General features: G+C 45.7%; 1 protein-coding gene and 1 long non-coding RNA gene across 2 annotated transcripts in view; one reads left to right on the plus strand and one right to left on the minus strand.

The window, feature by feature from the left end:
• The window catches only part of LOC147027389 (double-stranded RNA-specific editase 1-like), a 266,163-nt gene that overhangs the window by 208,526 nt on the left and 36,931 nt on the right, over positions 1-20,706 (plus strand). The window contains exons 6-8 of the mRNA XM_085876748.1: positions 3,900-4,051; positions 5,026-5,200; positions 19,882-20,063. Coding sequence (XP_085732874.1) covers positions 3,900-4,051; positions 5,026-5,200; positions 19,882-20,063 — 509 coding nt within the window. The remainder of the gene's footprint in view (positions 1-3,899; positions 4,052-5,025; positions 5,201-19,881; positions 20,064-20,706) is intronic.
• Positions 20,099-20,706, minus strand: part of LOC147027390 (uncharacterized) — a 76,332-nt gene continuing 75,724 nt past the window's right edge. Inside the window, exon 4 of the long non-coding RNA XR_015057025.1 lies at positions 20,099-20,359. This is a non-coding gene — a long non-coding RNA (uncharacterized LOC147027390). The remainder of the gene's footprint in view (positions 20,360-20,706) is intronic.

Below are 20,706 nucleotides of genomic sequence, written 5' to 3' on the forward strand. Positions count from 1 at the left end.
GGATAGCCTGACGATCTCCTTGTATACCGAATACCTGGAGAGTTTGAGCTTTTTTTCTGTCGCCACTCGCAGCTTCGGAAGCACTTTTACCATTCATTATTAATCCCGAGAAAATGAAAGAATTCAGGTAATTTGTAAAAGTGAGGGGTTTTTTTTTTCTCCTTTTTTATTCTAACCAATCAAACTGCCATTGTGGGTTTTACAATAAGGCTGAAATGCAAACAATTAAGTAATCAGTGGGAAACGTTTCCTTCCAGCACTTGAGTGAAAGTATATAACAGAGAGTCACAGCTTGCACCATTCAGCTGAGGAGGGAGGAGAGCAGGAGGAAAATGATGAGAAGAGGATGCAGAGAGGAGGGGGGAGAAGATAGAGAGACAGACAGGCAGACAGACAGACAGACAGACAGGCAGACACAAAGCTCACTCTCGATAACCATGATTGTTGTAAGAATGTTGCGAAATTCCAAATTCCAGACACCAGCTTGTCACGAAAAGATCCCCACGAGACAATCCTCCATTGACACTTCTCTTGCATCAAGGAAAGATGCATAATGGTCAAGAAGGTGTACTTTTGGAGGAATGTCGTGCAGGACTTGGAAATCAGAATTTTGTCATTGAGCTGCATATACACCACAATCAGATTGGGTACTATGCTGATGGAGGTATCGGGTATGGTGAAAGTTCTACACAGTATTCTCAAGGCCTCAGCACGTCCGCAAGGCTGACGTCTCGGGAGATGGAGCGCTTTTTGAGAGAACGAGCTCTGACGAGTGGGAAACGTCAGCTTGACAATGTTTCCCACGGTGGTTAACATAACCTCGTCTTCCCACGCCAATTAGCATAACCTTTGCTTCCCACAATGGTTAGCATAACCTGTTCTGCTCACGGCGGTTAACATAACCCTTTCTCCTCACGATGGTTAACATAACCCTTTCTCCTCACGGCGGTTAACATTACCCTTTCTCCTCATGACGGTTAACATAACCCTTTCTCCTCACGGTGGTTAACATTACCCTTTCTCCTCACGGCAGTTAACATAACCCTTTCTCCTCGCGGCGGTTAACATAACCCTTTCTCCTCACGGCGGTTAACATTACCCTTTCTCCTCACGGCGGTTAACATAACCCTTTCTCCTCACGGCGGTTAACATAACCCTTTCTCCTCACGGCGGTTAACATAACCCTTTCTCCTCACGGCGGCTAACATAACCCTTTCTCCTCACGGCGGTTAACATAACCCTTTCTCCTCACGGCGGTTAACATTACCCTTTCTCCTCACGGCGGTTAACATAACCCTTTCTCCTCACGGCGGTTAACATAACCCTTTCTCCTCACGGTGGTTAACATAACCTTTTCTCCTCACGGCGGTTAACATAACCCTTTCTTCCCATAGCAGTTTGCATCACATTCATGAACCCTCAGTGGACAAAACCGATTTGAATTGTTCACAAACCAGCCAGAGCCTTGACTAATTTGATTATTCCTCCAATCCTCCATCCATGTTGGGTTCCACTCAGACTTCCGAGTTCAACCCTTTTTAACATATGTGGTTCCGACTCCGAATGGTGCAAGGATCATTTGAGATTTGTTTCTGCCATGTTAAACTCGACCAGTGAGTGGTGTTTTCTCCTTACCCGGTAACTGGTCGTGTCCGCGACACATCTTGGGAGCGCTCTCTCAACCTGCAACATCGTACCCAAGCAGTATTCCTGATGCCTTCCCTGCGTTCTTCACAGAGGTCATTCGTATCCATATACTGGTGCTCCCAACAGATAGTTTCGCATTGTTTACCGACTCCATCCGAGCAGGTCTTGGTTTCCAGGCTCATGGCATTTTATACCGTCGTCCCCAAAGTGCATCCATGATGGTCTCCTTGCTTCTGTGAATTCCCATTTTCCTCAAATTGTTTTTGCTCTCTCATCCTTTTTCTTCCTCATTACGTCCGCCACCGAAGATTGGCGCAGGTTGTGTATTCACCGCTGTTTGTTTTTTCTGTGAGCATGATATCTCAAAATGTCAAGGACGGATTTGGATGAAACTTGGTGGACATGTTTGGTGTGTGACAAGGACGAATTGATTATTTTTGGTTCAGGTACGGATGCAGGTCCAGCTGTTCAAAATGTAGACTGTTCATCCTGGCAGATGTATGCCCTCCACCGAGTGCCGGTTTCGTTTTCTTATTCATTTATTTCATTCTTCATTTGCTTTTCCACCAGCCTTATATTTGGAAAGATACAAACTGTAAATCATGGAATTGCCTCGAGAGCAGTGGTCACTCTCATGGATATCTTTTAACCTTTTTAGTTTTTGTGATGAATTGTTTTAGTGCAGTCTTTTAACCTCAAACCACAAGCAACCTGCAAGTACACAGCACTTTCAGTTTCAATCAGTGCTGCAGACCTTTACCACTGGTTAAAATGCTGGCTGTTTGACCTTCTGCCTTTCTCTTTAACCTTTGGGCAGATCTTCCAGCCATTTAAATGTTAGAAGATTTTTAAATTAGCAATTAAAGATGAAAAGAGATTTTGTTTTTTGTTTTTCACTCGCCACAACATTATCTAGGTATTGTCATGACAACCAGAATTATGGGAGATTACACTGGATTAGCATCCTAGAGATTATGGGTTTAACCCTGGATGGAGGCAGCACTTTTTTAAGAGGATTCATATTGAATTTGCCACAAACAAGCACCGTTTCCCTACCAGGGTGAGGTTCGGGTCTGACGTTTCAACCACAGAGGCGTCTCCATTCATGACTCGATGAAGATCACTCGGTGGTGAGCACCTCTTGCCTTGCTTGTTGGTGGAGCTTTCGTTTTATTATCATGAGAGCATCTCAGGCGAATTATCATGTTTCTCTCGAATTGTCAATAAAAACCTCCCTCGGTACCTAGTTATGGAGATAGAGGGGTGTAGGGATGTTGATAAAACTTTTAGGTAGTTTGAGCATTGATGGGTGATTATGTGCAGAGTGCTGTTGGTGGGGGTCTCATCAAGAGGTGTTATGTGGTTGATGTGTGTGGTTTTACTCAAGCCCATGCCCTCTCCTCTGGGGGAAAGAATGAAATAAATAAAAAAACACAAAAAAACACTTACCGGTAATTTTTAAAAAAAGAAAAACATTTTGCATTTTCTTATTTTGACCTGGTGTGGATAAATCGGTGTGGTTTTTGATGTTGCGCAGGCATGATGGGCTGAATGGCTTCCACCTGCGTTTATTGTCCTTGTGTTTCCTTGTGTTTACCTCGATGAAAAGGTAGTTCCGCACTCGTACTCCTTTCTAAAAAAATATACTGGAAACCTCTGAAAATGCAACGCCCGTCCGCTTTGTGTTCGGACTTCTTCCTCTGTGTGCCAAACGGTACCTTTTGATCTTTTGACCAAATTATTAATTTGGCTTTTCCATTCATATAATTAATTTCCTTTTCCATATTTTCAAATAATGCTTTGTTTAAAATTTGACGACAAAAGCTCAAATGGTTAAAAAAGAAAACAAAAAAAAAAGTTACGGGAAACAAAAGCTCAAATGATAATTAAAATTTCAGGTCAATTGGATGGAAACTTTGGATGGATGGAAGGTGATGCTTTCCTTTGGCCTTTTGATCTTTTGACCAAATTATTAATTTCTCTTCTCCATATTCTCATAATAAAGCTTTGTTGTGATGACAAAAGTTACAGTCTGGACATGCGCATACACACACACACACGATTGCAAAACAAAACCTCAACCAACACATTTAAACATCTGAACGGACTTTTATAAAAAATTGTTAAGGAGTTCATTGGTTTCGAGTTTATATTCGGTAAAACACTAAACGGTTATTGAGACTAAAACACTAAACGGTTGAGACGGTTATTGAAGGATTTTGCCGGTAAATCTTTCCCTGTCTATGTTACAGCTCGAGTGGAACGTCCGAGCAAACGGTTCTGGAGCGAAGGCGTTGGGGCAGGTTTGGTTTGCGTCACGGAGTGGAACTTCACCTGTACGTGAGTGCTCCACCGTGTGGTGCCGCACGCCTTGCCTGTATGCATATGGCCACTCTCTCCGCAGGTGAGATTCACTCCACACACCACTCAACTCCATGCAAACCTTCGCACATCTTACCTTGCTTTGGGATCATCCAGAGAAGCAGCTCATTGGTCCAAACCTCAGCCTACCCTATCCTTTGAGTTTGGTTGATAAGTTTTCTCGTCCCGAAAGGCCTTTGTTAAAGGTGGTTGTTCCTTATCACATGATTATGGTTATTTTGTTGTGCATGGCTCACCCACTGAATAACTAAATGTCGTTTGAATGTGCACGGAGTGTGTTCTTCACCCACACGTGAAGAGAAATCGAGATCAATCAATCGTCAAAGACGGTACTTGTAAATACACTTGGCTTGGTGATGTGATGCTTGTGGTTCTTTGAAATGGTGACACCTAATGACTGATATTTAAACGTTACTGTGGATAAGCTGACATCACGCATTTGTGCGATACTCCGCTTTCCTTGGACTGGCTTTTATTGCAACTTTCGGCAATTTAGTCAAACATGTCGTGTTTCTGATGTGGAATGTCTGTTAATGGGTGTACACAATGGAGGACGGGTCTTTACATGGATTAGAGTTGGTCTGTCTCGGCAGCAAAGGAAGGATAACGGATTCCCTGATCTAAATATTGATGGGGGGGGGGTGTGCTTACCGCTGTGGGAAAACAGGTGAAGCCACATTTTGGGTGTCTTTATTGCTTTGAAGAGGGGCTCATGTCCGAAATGCCATTGCAATCTGAATGCGAACGCTTTTGGAAGCATCACAAGGCCCGTGAGGGTAAATGCGGTGTGAAAGTAGTTGAGCGGTTGTAGTTGACCACTTGCCGGATGTTGGTGTGTGTGTGTGTGTGTTCCTTATTGTGTACACTGTGTCCATCCTATGGATCCAAACTGCCTGATGAAATGCTAGGCACACATGCTGCCATTTTGAGTCGACTGTTTTGACTCTCATGCTCTCTCTGGCACAACGTCACGGGGCTACGGTCTGAATCCCGCAGGCAGTGCTGACAGGCATTGGCGTCGCCGTGCCCACTGGCAGCTGCGCGTCAAGCAGGCGGGTGGGGAGGGCACGGCGCCGGTGGCCGGAGGACTGCACGGCATCCCACAGAGCTGGGAAGGCATGCACCAGGGTGAGCCATTGCTCACAATGGCGTGCAGTGACAAAATAGCTCGGTGAGTGGTGAATACGGGGAGTGGTCGGTAGGGAGAAGAGTTGTCAGGGTGGGGAGGGGGGGATGGTTGGTGGTTGGAATTTTCGGTAAGAGGATTGGGAGACTGATCAGATTTAACAGGGAATGGTATTTCATTATTTAATAATCCTGATGAAGACTTTTTCTAACAATTGATTAATAATGATAAGAGTGATTTACATTTACAATGATTTCAAATATCAATTGCACAACTGATGTTGATGATAAATATTTTGTGATGCCGTTTCTTTTACTCCCAAACCCTGAGAGTGTTTTACACGTGCATATGATAGTTGTATCGAGTTGACGTTTGATTCCCACGTCCTTTGTTCATTTTGTAATTGTTTTTATCATGCATTACGTGTTGGTGGTGATGGGGGGAATTCGGTTAAGTTTTGTGTTTTTGTTAATACACGCCTTAGGTGTGTTTGATAGCCTCGACCAAAAAGGAGGGCCTGTTGCGGAATCCCCACACAAACCAACACCAACGTCGTGCCTGCGGGCGGCCCACTTGAATATTGCATCTCAAACGGCCTGAAGCACAGTTTTATTAAGTTGTCTAAGGTAATAATCACGTTTTTACATCGAATTTAACCCAAAGTTAATTAATATCTCGAATGTGGATTGTGTCCAAGTTCTCCGTGCATGTTCCTGAGTGTATGCTTGCCTGCACGGTCCGTGATTCGAGTTACGCTGCGAGGCCTACAGGCTCGACTAGCACAGATAACCGGCCGTAAGCACGGTTTAAACAGAGTTATTGGATAAAACCAAAACATTTTAATGTTTAATTTAACTTTGAGTTCGTTTTGTAACTTGAATGTGGAGTATGTCCAAGTTATCAACGATCTACTGGAATCTATATCATACATTCAAAGGCGTTAAAAAGATTACCTCGCACGCACACACACACACACACACACACACACACACACACACACACACACACACACACACACACACACACACACGTACATTGCTGGAATTATAGATAGATAATGATAAATGATAGAAAATGTATTTTTAATCTCGTCTCAAATTTTAATCTGTAAAATGTCTAAAGGGGTCGCCCAGAAAAAAGCATTTCAGAACCAATGTCCTCACTCGGGGATTGTCCATTCGTTCACCTGAACCACAACCATTCCCAATGCATTATGTGAGTCAGTGAGTGAGCGAGTCCACACCGGTTCTCAGATCTACTCTAATCTACATACTCAAGAACCACGACCATTCCCCCTGAACCACAACCATTCCCCCTGAACCACAACCATTCCCAAACCATTCTGTGTGTCAATGAGTGAGTGATTCCACACTGGTTCTCACATCTACTCGAATCTATATACTCCAGAACCACAACCATTCCCGAAGCATTATGTGAGTCAGTGAGTGAGCGAGTCCACACCGGTTCTCAGATCTACTCTAATCTATATACTCAAGAACCACAACCATTCCCCCAAAACCACGACCATTCCCCCTGAACTACAACCATTCCCAAACCATTCTGTGTGTCAATGAGTGAGTGATTCCACACTGGTTCTCACATCTACTCGAATCTATATACTCCAGAACCACAACCATTCCCGAAGCATTCTGTGCGCCAGTGAGCGAGTCAACATTGGTTCTTACATCGACTCTAATCTATATTCCCCGGTGATTCTCTGCATTGATCAAGGCTTTGTCTTGTTGTATGAAACGTTTAAATGATTGTCTCTCTCTGTCTTTCTGACAATTCTGTCAATTCTGTCTGACAATTAAATAATAATTGTCTATCAACACTGATTTCCCACTATTCTGCAATTTCTCATGCAGTAATTTGGTGATTCTATAATACGACGTGTTCAGCACGTTCAATGTTTGCTCAAATGACAGCAGTTGCTTGCACGTGTGAATGCTCGTGGTCACTTACCAATTTATGGCAATTTTGAACCCACTGTACCATCGAAATGCAAAACTACATGAGAGACACCCATCGACAGACTGTGCAGACGGCTTCCCGTGGATGAAAGCTGGTTCGATGTTCTCCTTCAGGAAGCACTCTAATGATACATCTCTGTTCTACAATACACAAGGCTATTTTAAACGCCATCTTGGTTTTACCCACAATGCCTTGACCAGTGTTATATCACTTCCTCAACATCTTGCTCAGGTTAGAATATGTCATTGCACAAAATTTTGGATCTGATCTATCATTTTTATGCGTTCATATTAAAACTGATTATTTTATGATGTGGTCTATACTTTCCTAATATAAAGGAATAGTTGTGGGGACAGAGAATGGTTTGTAGCTGGTAAGAGGGATCAGAATAGCCCATTGTTTACAGATGTGATTGGCAAGTGGTTGTGAAGATCAGAGTAGCGTGGAAAGGTAGGATGAGTTGGGAGGTGATGAAAAGTAGAGCAACTTGTGGTTTCCTCTTGCTGCGAGGTGTTGAAAATTTGACTGAGAATCAAAATGCAGATTCACTGTTATGGTGAAACCTTTCCTCCCATCTGAGAACCTTTCAGCCAACCTGGGATTATGGAGTATAGGAGAGAAATTATGCCTTTGGTAAGGATGGGGTTGGGACAGGGTTAACTGGCTGGGCACGGAGCGGTAAGCGGATTGTGGCAGCCATCATTTCCAGGCCATGTATTCCCGTAATAGGAAGGTGATTGGGTTAGAAGTACAGCAAAGGTCATCTGTCATTGGCTACTGGCAAGAGAAAGTGCCAGGTGCAAGATGGACAACTGATTGTAAGAGTACAGGAGAGGAATTGCACCTCTTTCGACTTGGATGAGGTCATCCATAGCTCTTGGTGCATGGGAAGTCATATATTTAAATCATTAATTTGAATGGAAAAAAATATTTCCAGCTGATTATACAAATAACCACATTAACAGTTTTAAAGTACGTACAACAAACATATTTAGGATCTATTTAGATAGCGGTTCGGTTTATGATATCTTCGCATACATCCCAGTGGAGACAATAATCATCCCAGGATTGATCTCACCACCCCAGAACTGAAATTGGAAAATTTTATCTCATCTAAAGAAGAACACAACTGAGATGAGTGACGATTATAGGTGTCTATGATGGATAGCATGGGAATAAAAAGCTGCGTTTGAACCAGCCATGATGTTCGAACATAGTTTGACTGCCACTGTCTCCAATATTACCAAGGAACCTGAAAACTTTACATCTGGAGAACCTTTGAAATTACTTTAAAAAAAAAAAAAAAAACACAAGGTGGGTTTTTGGGGCAAGCTTGTTGAAGCTTAACTTCCTTCCAATTGGAAGGTCACCAGTAAACACAACTCGCCATATAGCCTGGCATACACACAATTCATAACACCTGTGATATCTGCTCAATATCCATTGCAAAAATGAAATTCTGGCCTCTGGGAAGTCTCGGGAAGCCGAGTTATATTGCTGATGTCGTTCTGGGTTGTTTGTATAGCTCAGACGTTCCTGTGAAGTTGAGCCCCAAGCGGCTCATCCAAGGATGTCCGTGTGCTCCCGGTGCAGCCAAGCACAGTGAATCGCTGAAAATGTCTGCAAGATGAGAGATGCCATGCCTCTTGATACGGAACCCCATTTGCCAGCTATTGGAAATGCTTCTAGGCCTTCCTGGTTTCTTGCACAACTTCTGAAAGGGTTTCAATCTGATCTTCCTGACACGCGTCACATCTATTATGCATAGAGCTGTAGCTTTGGAGAGCAAAACTGTCTTCGACTAACAGCAGGTGCCTTCGACTTTCTTTGCACGTGCAATGCACCGATTCTGACGAATCGATATTGCAACGGAAAGCAGACTAATGCCTAAAATGACAGGCAATTACGCCATTAAATAATCATGCTTAATTCTGGCTCTTTGATTGTTCCACCTTCAGACCTACAACTGCGAAGAAAAGAGTTGGGGGGAGGATGGGAGGGAGGAGAAGGAGGTGTTGACCTTCCTTAACAAGACTTCATCGATTGGCACCATTGTCCTTCTTCTCCCATTTTGTCCGCTTTGAGGCATAGCATGAGTTGCATCATTGTGACGTTTGAAAAGAAAGATGGCTGAAAATCTTTAATAAACGAACAAATTGTCAGTCATGAGGGTTCGGGTTATAGCTGTTCTGTTGAGAACACCATCTCGGAGTTCAGTGGCGATGCCTTAATTGACCCCCATTGTGTTCTGTCAGTAATTCTGACTTTGACTGTTGATGTGATACGACACGTTTGTGTGTAGATGTAAAACATCTTCTTCTGGAGCTAAAAATTACTCCAACGTAGACGGCAACCTCCCGATAAATCACAATGGAGACGATTTCTGACCACACTGGAAGCTCTGAGGATTAAACCAAGCGGTCACTTTTAATCACAGACTAACGGCGAGCAGTGAACGTCAGTCCATGCTTCGCTTACAGTCCAGCATCACGCCGGTCCTAAAAGAGGATTACCACCAATTTAACCCTCCAGGGATTCCAATTAAAACCAAACGTCAGTGCAGCATCCATCACGTGGTGCTTCGCCTCTCTTGAAGAAATAAACAAATAATTTATTCCAAACGCAAGAGGACAAAATGTTGAGGACGCAGAACAAAACGTTGAGCAGACAGACAAAGTATACGATTATTAAGCACAATACAACGCACAAGAAAGTAATCCTGGATATAATGGGCCCACATACACATCATGTACTCCAACTGGGCAAGTCAGAGGGGACAGCATGGTGTGAATAACACCAGGCTGTTGCAGGACACGTATGTGTGGTGCACCACTTGCCTGAAGGCCTGGCAGGAAGAGTATGATTAAGTCGTTTCAATAAAGTAGTTCCACAGATGGGATAAAAGAGGAATAAAATAATGGAGGCATGTGGAAAGTTGGGTTCTTGAAAGTTTAAAGCGAGTTTCGAAATTCAATCAGTTTGGTTCGGAAAATGGGAATACGCTCGACGCTATTGGCTCTCTGAGCTTGTCCCTGCAGCAAGAGTTCCAAGAGGCAAGAGATCAGGCATGAGGGCTCGAGAGAGAGAGAGAGAGAGAGAGAGAGAGAGAGAGAGAGAGAGAGAGAGAGAGAGAGAGAGAGAGAGAGAGAGAGAGAGAGAGAGAGAGAGAGAGAGAGAGAGAGAACACATCCCAGTAGCAAGAGTAGAAATGAGAGTGTCCCCTAGCATTGGACGTGCACCTTTATTCCCTACCCCACCCTGCTGCATTATGCCTGGTGTTGGCGTAATGGTGAGGATGGTGGGCTTTGGATCCGAGGGTCCTGAGCTCAAAACCCGCTCAGCTGTTGAATTAATACCAGGTGGGGTTGACTCGGCCTGTCATCCTTCTGTGGTCGGCAAAATGAGTGCCAGCATGCCGGTATACTGTGTCGGAGTGACGACCCGTTCAGGATTGTGTCCAATAGCCAAGGAGACTGCTTAAGCAGAATCAACACTGTGCACAAAGTATGGTCCCAATCTCCTCCTCCTCCTGCAGCAGTCCATCCCACCCCCCCCCCTCCGAATTTTGGCGAATGCTGTTGCTTCAAGGCTTCTCAACTCCAAAGTTGCCTCAACTAAGGAGGCTCACATCCCTACTTTCTTCCCCCTACACCAGGGCTGACATTGACACTGGCCTTTCCTACATCAAAGCAAGAAAAGCAACAGGAATTGATGGTGCCTATCCTGAATTCTTGAAGAACTTTGGGCATTACGAACTTGATTGGTTGGCTTCTCTTTTCACTAACATCTATGCAACTGGAGTCATACCATCAACCTGGAGAGAGGCTACAATCATTGCCATCCTTAATCCAGTGAAACCTGCTGCTGATCCATATATCGACCCATATCTCTGCGATATACGACGTAGAAGTTGTTTAAGTGTGTCCTTCCGCCCAGGCTCTCTCCACTGGTCCATCCTAGCCCATCCTTCCCAAGGAACAAGCTGGCTTCAAACTTGGAAGGAGTTGTGTTGATCAAGTACTTGCACTTACCACCCACATTGAGGCTACCAATGCATGTTCAAGACAGGTGCTGTACTAATTGACCTTTCATCAACATATGATACAATATCGTGACATGGTCTTCTGTTGAAAGCTGCCAGACTTTTCCAGTGCCAAACCACAATGTGTGTCCTTTCTTCTATGCTTAGCAATTGAAGATATAGGGTTTCACTTGGAGAGCAAACAAGCTCCATAAGGATTCTGAATGATGGTCTTCCTCAAGGGTCTATCTTGGCTTCAATCCTCTTCAACATATATGTGAGCGACATGCCTTGTCCAACCTCCAGAAAGTTTACTGATGTAGATGATCTTGCCCCTGCTACCCAAGCAATCAACCTTGAAGATCTCAGCAGTACCCTATTCCAGGACTTAAAGCTAATGGAGCAATACTTCATCTACTGGGCACTTCCACCCAAACCCAACTAAGACTACAGTTACCACTTTCTATCTAAGCAACCGACTGGCTCGCAGTAAACGCCAGGTTTCCTTTTGCGGCAAACCCATCAAAAATGAACCATTCCCCAAGTACCTTGGAGTTACCCTTGATCGCAGCCACACCTAAAATGTGTCACAGAAAAGATCAACACCAGGGTAAACATCATCCGGAAATGCTGGAGATCAAGCACTCACCCTCTTGTGTACTCTGCAGCGGAATACCGTTTTCCTGTTTGGGTAGTGAGCAGCTACACAAAACACTTGGAAACTATCTGAAAACACTGGTGTGGATAATCAGCGGTACACTGAAATCAACACCTGTGCAGTGGCTCCCAGTCCTGTCCAACATCCCCCCCCCCCACCCCCAGACAGCAAGAATACTGAGAGAGTTTGATTGCATCAAAGCCAACCCAGAGCTTCCAATCCATGAAGACCTACAGAATCTCTCAAATATGCGACTCAACTCACGCAAACTTTTCTAGGGCTCTGCAAACGTTTTGAGTGGTGTGGGTTTTAACACAAAGGACAAGTGGCATAATCTCTGGATGGAAAACAACATTGCCAACAAAGAAATGTTGAGTGATGGACATCACACCACGTCCACAAATGGAATTTCAGAGACAGCCCAGCCTGTGACCGTGGTCACCCAGATCAGACGATTCATCACATTGTGAACGAGTGGCACCTACAGAGGTTTGATGAAGGATTGGGGCAATTCACCGAACAACAGACAGTGCTGTGACTTGGCTGTCCAACTTCGACTTCGATCTGTGTGCTGTAATTTGTCATACACAACATTGAGATGAGATTAAAACAACACAAGAAAAGTCTTGAATGGGCACAGATTCATATGAAATAACTGTACCTGCAATACAGCCACCAGTTGAGGAATTTTCAACATTACCAACCTGTGCTCTCCCTGTTCCGGCAGTACCATTGTGAGCTCACCTTGTTTAACTGTTGTGCTGAATAAGATTGATACTTTTGCTCAGAAACATTAATCTGAAATGATTTGTTTTTTTTAATCCGAACTGTTTAAAGCAACAATTAGCAGAATAATGTATGCACAGGGAAACATGTTTTGTTTGACATTGTTACCATCTGCCCAACTTGGCCTAGTTCATTGTTTCTCGACCCATTGTGGTCACGCCTTTTCTTATAATCCTTGCTTACCTGCCTATAGAATATCTCATAATATTCTTCTGCTTCTTCTTGTGTATGGCAGCTTGACTGCCGGGTAGCTATCATTTTGTTGGGGTGCGACTATGTCGCTGATGCTGTACCCCATACGAGTATACTGGTACTCATTTCACTGAGGCGAGTGATCTCACCGTGAAGGATGCATTCTACGCCACACTCGAGTCTGTGGTTGATCAGTGCCCCAGACGAGATACACTTCTAGTCTTGGGGGATTTCAATGCATCGACTGGAACTGATAGGGACGGTTATGAGGTTTGTGTTTTGGTCCCCATGGGTCAGGAACTATGAACCAGAATGGCACTAAGTTCCTTGACTTTGCAAGAAGTCATGGACTTAGGGTGGCTGGTTCATGGTTTCAGCACCCACAAGCTCATCGTTGGACTTGGTATTCCAACGCTGGCGGTGTGGCAAAGGAGATTGACCATGTCCTCATTGACGGTCGTTGGAGGATGATCCAGAACTGCAGGGTCTACCGGAGTGCTCAGTTCCTCAATACTGACCACAGGCTTGTTGTAGCAACTCTAAAGCTGCACCTTAAATCCTGGAGAATGGTACCATCCCAGCCGAGGCTGGATGTTGCCAAGCTCAGGGATGAGAGAGTAGCTGAGGAGTTTGCGAACAGGCTGAGTGGACACTTGGGGGGTCTGGGTGCTTTGGGGGGTCCTGAAGAGTTGTGGAGCGCCTTCAAGACCACCGTCCTTGATGTTGCCGGTGGATGCCTTGGAGCTCACCGCAGGGCAAAGAAGAATTTTGTCTCTCAAGGGACACTGGATACCATTGACCAGAGTCGCAGGGCCAGGCTGAATGGCAGAGCTGAGCTGTTCAGGGAGCTGAGGCGTAAAACTGTACGTGCACTGAGGGTGGACAAGGAGGCCGATGTGCGAGGAATCTGTGAGGGGGTAGAGCATCACCTGTGGACAGGTGATTCTCGTCCCGCTTACAGGGGAATTCGCGCATTACGTTCATCCAAGCCCATCCCTCGGAGCACTACAGTTCGAGCAGAGAGTGGTAGGCTCTTGACAGAGGAGTCTGAAGTGAAGGCCCGCTGGGCCGGTTACTTTGAGCGGTTGTACCAGGCTGATCCCCCAACTGTCGAGTTGGACGTCAAGGGTGTTACCATCCCTGTTGCTGACCCTCGAATCAACTGTGGTCCACCTACGCTTGTGGAAACACGGGCTGCGGTGAACCAGTTGAAACGGGGCAAAGCTCCAGGGATCTGTGGCATCCATGCCGAACTTCTCAAGGCTGGTGGAAATGCTGCACTCGTGTCGTTGCATGCAGTTTTGTGCTCTGCCTGGAACACAGGCATCATCCCAACTGACTGGAAGAGGGGCCTTGTTGTCCCTCTCTGGAAATGGAAGGGTGATCGCCAAGACTGCAACAACTACCGAGGGGTGACGCTGCTCTCAGTGCCGGGCAAGGTCTTTGCTCGGATAATTCTCGACAGGGTTCGCCACCATCTGCTTGAGCACCAGCGTCCAGAGCAGTCAGGCTTTACACCAAAGAGGTCAACGATTGACCGTATCCTTGCACTTCGTGTCCTCACCGAACGCAGACGAGAGTTTTGGCAGGGGCTGCTTGCAGCCTATGTTGATCGCTGTAAAGCGTTCGATTCAGTGAATAGGGATGTCCTCTGGAGGATTCTTGGTCTTCGTGGGGTGCCACCAAAACTGATCGATCTGATGTCTGAACTCTACTCTGGTACTGAGAGTGCTGTGAAGTGTGGTGGTACCATCTCTGACTTATTTCCAGTTGTTACTGGAGTTCGTCAGGGATGTGTACTTGCCCCCACACTTTTCAGCACTTGTATGGACTGGATTCTAGGGAGGATGTCGGAGAGATCAATGAGAGATGTCGGATGCATCATTTGGGAATGTCAAGATCTCGGACCTTGACTTTGCAGATGATGCAGTCATCTTTGCGGAGACTTTAGACATCCTCTTGGGGGCCCTCGAGGTGCTGAATGAGGAGTCGGAGCCGTTGGGATTACGGGTTTCTTGGGTCAAAACTAAGATCCAGGCTTTCGGTGACATCTTGGATGCTGCTGTCCTGTCTGTGTCTGTTTGTGGTGAGGATGTTGAGGTCGTGGAGAGATTCACTTACCTTGGCAGTGATATTCATGTCTCTGCTGGCTGCGAGTCAGAGGTCAATAGACGTCTGGATCGGGCCTGGGCAGTCATGGATTCACTGGATCATGGGGTGTGGCGCTGCCGGTACCTGTGCGGGAGGACGAAAGTCCGAGTCTTCAGGTCCTTGGTACTTCCAGTCTTGCTCTATGGGTGCGAGACTTGGACTCTGACCAAGGATCTGAGACGGAGACTTAATTCCTTTGGTACCAGGTCTCTTCGGAGAATCGTTGGCTATCGCTGGTCGGATTTTGTGTCCAACGAGCGGTTGCTGAGAGAGACTCGGATGAGATTTGTTACCTGCAATGTCCGTGAGCGTCAGTTGCGGCTGTATGGACATGTGGCTCGTTTTCCTGACTCTGATCCTGCTCACCAGATTATCTCAGCGAGGGAGTCTCATGAGTGGAGGAGGCCAGTGGGTCGACCACGTGCCTCATGGTTACAACAGGTTGAACATCATCTCAAGGAGATGGGGATGGGCCTGGCATCTGCCTGGGGGATGGCCAGACGGAGGCCCCTGGAGTACCGGCGGAAAGTGGACGCAGCGACGTGCTGTTCTGGCACATGCTCCCATACCTGACCTGACCTGATTTCGCCGACCTCAGAAGGATATTCTTCTTCTTCTTGTGTATGGCTAATATGGATTGCATGAAAGTTTAATGTCCAGGTTCTGCAGCCATGTGGCTGCCTCATGGGTGAGTTGGTGGAGAGCTAAAAGTCCTCCCGATAACTTCCGCAAGGGACAGTGTGTGGTGATGTGCTCCATCGTCTGAACTCCTCCGCAGTCACAGAGTGCGTCCGACCTCATCCTCCGTCGGTGGAGGGTACTACTGCAAAGGCCCTGTCCAGTGTGGAGCCTGTTGAGGGCTGTCCATTGCCTTTGTGGGAGTGTGAAACCGGATGGAGGAATGGTTGGATTATGTACAGTAAGTTTATTAGGAGCTGTGGCAGCCTCCCAGCTGGCCCTCCACAAGTCGGCTTCACTTTGATGGGCTCCGGTAAGGAGCTCGGCACGGTTCCATGCTAGTTTTGGGACTTAAGGCAGCAGCACAGATGTTCAGTGAGAAGATGCTGGGGTGGAATTTCAGGAGCCAAAATGCAGCTGAAGTATCAGGGTGACAGCACATCCCTACGGATGGCTGGGGGAGCAATGTTTGAGTGGATAGGAAGCCACTCAGTCTTTGTTGGCTTGAGGGTTCCAGACACTGTTCTCATTGCAGCGTTGAAATGAACGTCGATGGCCTTCGTATGGACACTCGCCGACCAGACTGGTACGCAATACTCTGCCGTCGAGTGTATGAGGCATTGCCGTGCGTAAGGTGTTAACGCCGGCTCCCCATGATGTTCCAGTCAGCCAGTTTCCTGTACCCTGACCTTCTCCTTGCATCTTTGCAGGTGTTCTTTGAAGGTCAGGGTCTGGTCCCAAGGTATTTGGGATCACAGACATTTTCAACTTTCATACCACAGAATGTCACATCTACCTCTGCGTTTGCTGTGCGATTGTCAAAATGGTGGGTACATACGGCGGTATTGTTGGGGTTTGGGCAGAGCTTCCATTTGTGTAAATACTCGTCCAGTATGCCCAGATCTCGGGTCAGTTGGTTCCTGACAGATTTTAGGCCAGGTCCCTGCGCTACGAGTGTGATGTCATCAGCATAAGTGAGTTTGAAGGAGGGTGTCATTGGCATGTCAATAACATAGAGGTTAAAGAGGGCAGGGGCGAGAACAGACCCTTGAGGGAGGCAATCGTTTAGTGTTCGAATTCGGCTGATTTTGCCATTGAGGTTAACGCGGTTCTTTCGGTCCCCAAGGAATACCGACAGCAATCCGATTGTCTGCTGATAGCGGAAGACTTTCGAGACTGAGGAGCCCACGGCGGCAGACTGTCATCAACCGATGACAGGTCCACCGAGGCGGTTGCAATCTTTTGTTTTCTCTGGAAGCCAGCCTCGATGATGGTGGAGAGGGCAAGAACCTGATCACAAGAACAGCGGCTGGGCCTATAACCCCCCTGCTCATCGGGTCGGAAGGCCTCCAGAGTGGGGGTTAGATGGGATAGTAGGGCCCTCTCCATCAGCTTTCCCATCACTGAAAGTCGGGCTATAGTGTGGTAGTTGCAGGGCGAGTCTGCTGGCTTACCAATTTTTAGGATGGCAATAGCATCAGCCGACTTCCAGGCTGCAGGAATTTGTCCCGTTTCATGGACGGCAGTAAAAAGGGCTGCCAAGCAGGTACGACCCTTTTCTCTGGGGTTTTTAAGGAATACAGGGAAAATTCCGTCGGCCCATGTGACTAGCCATTTTTGGTTGCCGACAGTGTGGCGTCAATGTCTTTCTTTGTACAGTATATGGGGCCGCCAGATGGCTGCTCAGTGGGCTTTCGTGGATGTTTCGGAGGTAATCCCTTTTTACCTCCTGCCTTCGTGATTTGGAGGTCAGTGCCTTTTCGGTCTGGAGGAGGTGTGACGCAATGAAATCAGGGGAAACTCTTGGAATGGCAGCAGTAGCATTTTCTGCGGCACGCAGTTTCCTCAGCAATGCCCATGCCTTGCGGCTGCTGTGGGTGAAGTCTGTTGACTCCACCAACTCCTTCCAGCACTTCAGATGTTCAGTGGCGAGAGCTTCAATTCGTGCCTGTGCAACGTCCAGGTTCCCAGTTTAGTTGTGCTCCTTTGGAAGCCTTTCAGTCTCAGCTGTCCAGCAAGGTGTGTAGGTCTTGTGGAAGCCGTGCGGTATGGTATTTGTGACAGCAGAGAGAAGGAGGTACACAAATTCTGTTGTTTTACCTGGGACAGGTGATATATCCTCGCTCTTGGATTCAGCTTGTTTTGGTGAAAGCAGTCCAATCCACTTTCCAGAGGTTCCAATGTAGTTCTGGCTTGGAGTGCACCAGCGGATCTTGATACCGATGTGAACAACAGTGGGGCAATGTTGGCTTTTTTGGAAAGGGAGTGAGAACTATTCTCGATGCCATAATTGATAGCCCTCTGTCATCCTTTATCAGAAAGAAGAGGTCAGGATTTGTTCGGGTCTGCCACGGTCCCGAGTGGAAGGGTTTTGGCTGCTTTGGGTCAAACAGCAGGTTGAGATTGACCGTCGACGCCCTGTCAGTTAGCTGTTCTCCGGCTACGTCATTTTCCCTATATCCCCATTCAGTGTAGTGGCTGTTAAAAATCCCCGATGTAAACTGTGGGGTGGTTGTACTGGGGTAGGGCAGGTGATGGCCATGTTTGTGTGGGCAGCTTGTACATGTTTACAACGGTGACGCCGCTTATCTTTACTGTTGTGTGAAGTGAGTTATTGCCTATGGTTTCGAGGTTTCGAAGACCGTGTCTGATTTGGGTGGCAAGGCCATGTTTTGCTGTATTAACAGAGGCCATGAGGTTGTCGCCTGCAATCTTTTTCTTTGCAGCCTTTTTGTCTTCCGCGCTATGAGTTTCCTGGAGTATGGCTATGTCGATGTAGTTTCAGAAGAATGACAGGCTGAATAAACCCCACCGAGTGTTAATTCAGTGGCCAATGGGGCTCAAACTCAGGACCCTAAGATCCCAAGCCAGCCACCCTCACCACTAAGCCAACACCAGGAAAATTCCACAACTTGGTGGTGTGGTGGCGATGCCATATTTTCACATCAATTTTTACCCTGCACTCGCCAAGCGAAAAGCAGGGTTAGGCTTTCAGTTGCGTACGTGCATGTCACCGGTGCCTTCATTATGACGTCATAATTCAACAAGTACTGCGCTTGATCTGATCAGTATGAAAAAAGAAATTCCTCTGCAACTGTTTGGCCGATGGACACAAAATTTTCATAATATGAGCGGCTCCTGTAGAATTTTTTTAATGATAATTATGATGTCATCGGTCACGTGGTAAGGCACCATCGAGGAAAAAATCAAAAAAAAGTTGCACTAGTATATCTCTGAAACCACTCCATGGAAAAAATTAAAACATGGCTCATTGTCAAGTACTCCTCTTGGGGAATAAGACATGTCAATGATGATGGCATCAGAAACCTGAATTATGACGTCATAATTCGACAAGTACAATGCTTCATTCGATCAGTATGGATTTTATTTCTCTGCAATTATTGGTCCGATTGACACACATTTTTTGTCATAGGAGCGCCTCATCCTGTACAATATTTTAATGATAATTATGACATCATAGATCACGTGGTACGGGTGCCATTCTGGAAAAACTTCACACCTCTTTATCTCTGAAACCACTCCATGTAAAAAAATTGAGACCTGGCTCATTGTCGGCTACTCCCCATAGGGAATAAGATATGTTAATGATGATGCTATTGGTGTCTTCGTTATGACATCATAATTCGACAAGTACAACACTTATCCGATCATTATTTTTTAAAAAAATTCTCAGCAACTGTTGGTCTGATGGACATGAAATTTTCAGCACAGGAGTGCCTCCTCATGTATAATATTTTAATGATAATCATGATGTCATAGGTCTTGTGGTACAGGTGCAATTTTGGAAAAACCAAACAACGTTGTACCTCGATATCTCCAAAACCGTTGGCTGCGCAGGGTAAGTATTCTATGAATACCATGTAGTTCTCTCTGCAGTCAGTGGCCAATTATGGAGAAATCCCTCCCTCCCCCTTCCCCCATGGGGTTTGTCCATGTTTTATCCTCCAAATGCTGAGCATCAAGTGAGGAAGCAGCATGGGCCATTTTTAATCATTAGTATGCCAGGGTCAGAATCGAACGGCCAAGATACCAGCTTGAGAGCCTCAACCACAATGCTGCTATATACGGTAATTTTGAAAGTCTTAATTTTCAAAGTGATAAAAGTGAGATCAGCAATGGGAATTGAAATATCTTGTTAAATTACTTGCTTTAAATACTTAACATGCAAAGAAAAGCTTCAAATACATATTTGTCACTGATGGCATGGGGGTGTTGATGATATGTGGGAGATCTCACTCTCTCCAGGTGGAATGTGCTGGGACTTCAGGGTGCTCTGCTGAGTCACCTGATTGAGCCCATCTACCTAAGTAGTGTCATACTGGGCTCATCATACCAAGGATCGTTGTTTGCACGTGCCTTGCATCAGCGTCTGGCTGGCCTCTCATGCCTCCCTGCACCCTACCACCTCAACCGGCCTCGTCTCAGCAGTAAGCAATCACAATTAGCTCTCATTTGCAAGCACATTTGATTGTGTGTTTTATTGAATTGCTCAAATTTGTACACAATTGTGGCTAATGAAGGGGGTAACATTGAAAGTATTTTGATAGTCGAACAAACCCCATCCCATTCCTGACACCAATTTTACAATAAATTAGTTTTACTCATACTTTTTTTTTCTTTTTTTTTGCATTAACCCACGACTTTTATTTTGATAGAGATATCAGAATAGCCGAGTTGGTAATATAATGTGTTCTCCGTTGAGTTGTCCAGTGTTCGGTTTGATCTACAATCACAAGGAATTACAAGGAAATTAGATGCAGGTGGAGGCCATTCAGCCCATCATGCCTGCACCACATCAACACCACAACAATTTATCAACACAAGATCAAATAAGAAAATGCAAAATGTTCTTTTTTTTTTTAAGTGTTTTTTTTGGTAGTTTTTGTGGTTTTCAAAAAAATTTTTTACAATCTACAATGCAGTCAAAAATGGTGTACTGATGCAGTGCCAGCAGTGATATCCTTTAAATGTGGATGTGAATTGCTCCAATAGCTTGCAGTGCTGCGCTCTGGGTACGCCACAATGGTGAGAGACCAAATGGCCATCTGTGCCAAATTTTGTCTGCATTTT

This window comes from Eptatretus burgeri, chromosome 4, assembly GCF_056783735.1.
Source record: "Eptatretus burgeri isolate ZD-2024b chromosome 4, Ebu_testis_v1, whole genome shotgun sequence".
Lineage (NCBI taxonomy): Eukaryota > Metazoa > Chordata > Myxini > Myxiniformes > Myxinidae > Eptatretus > Eptatretus burgeri.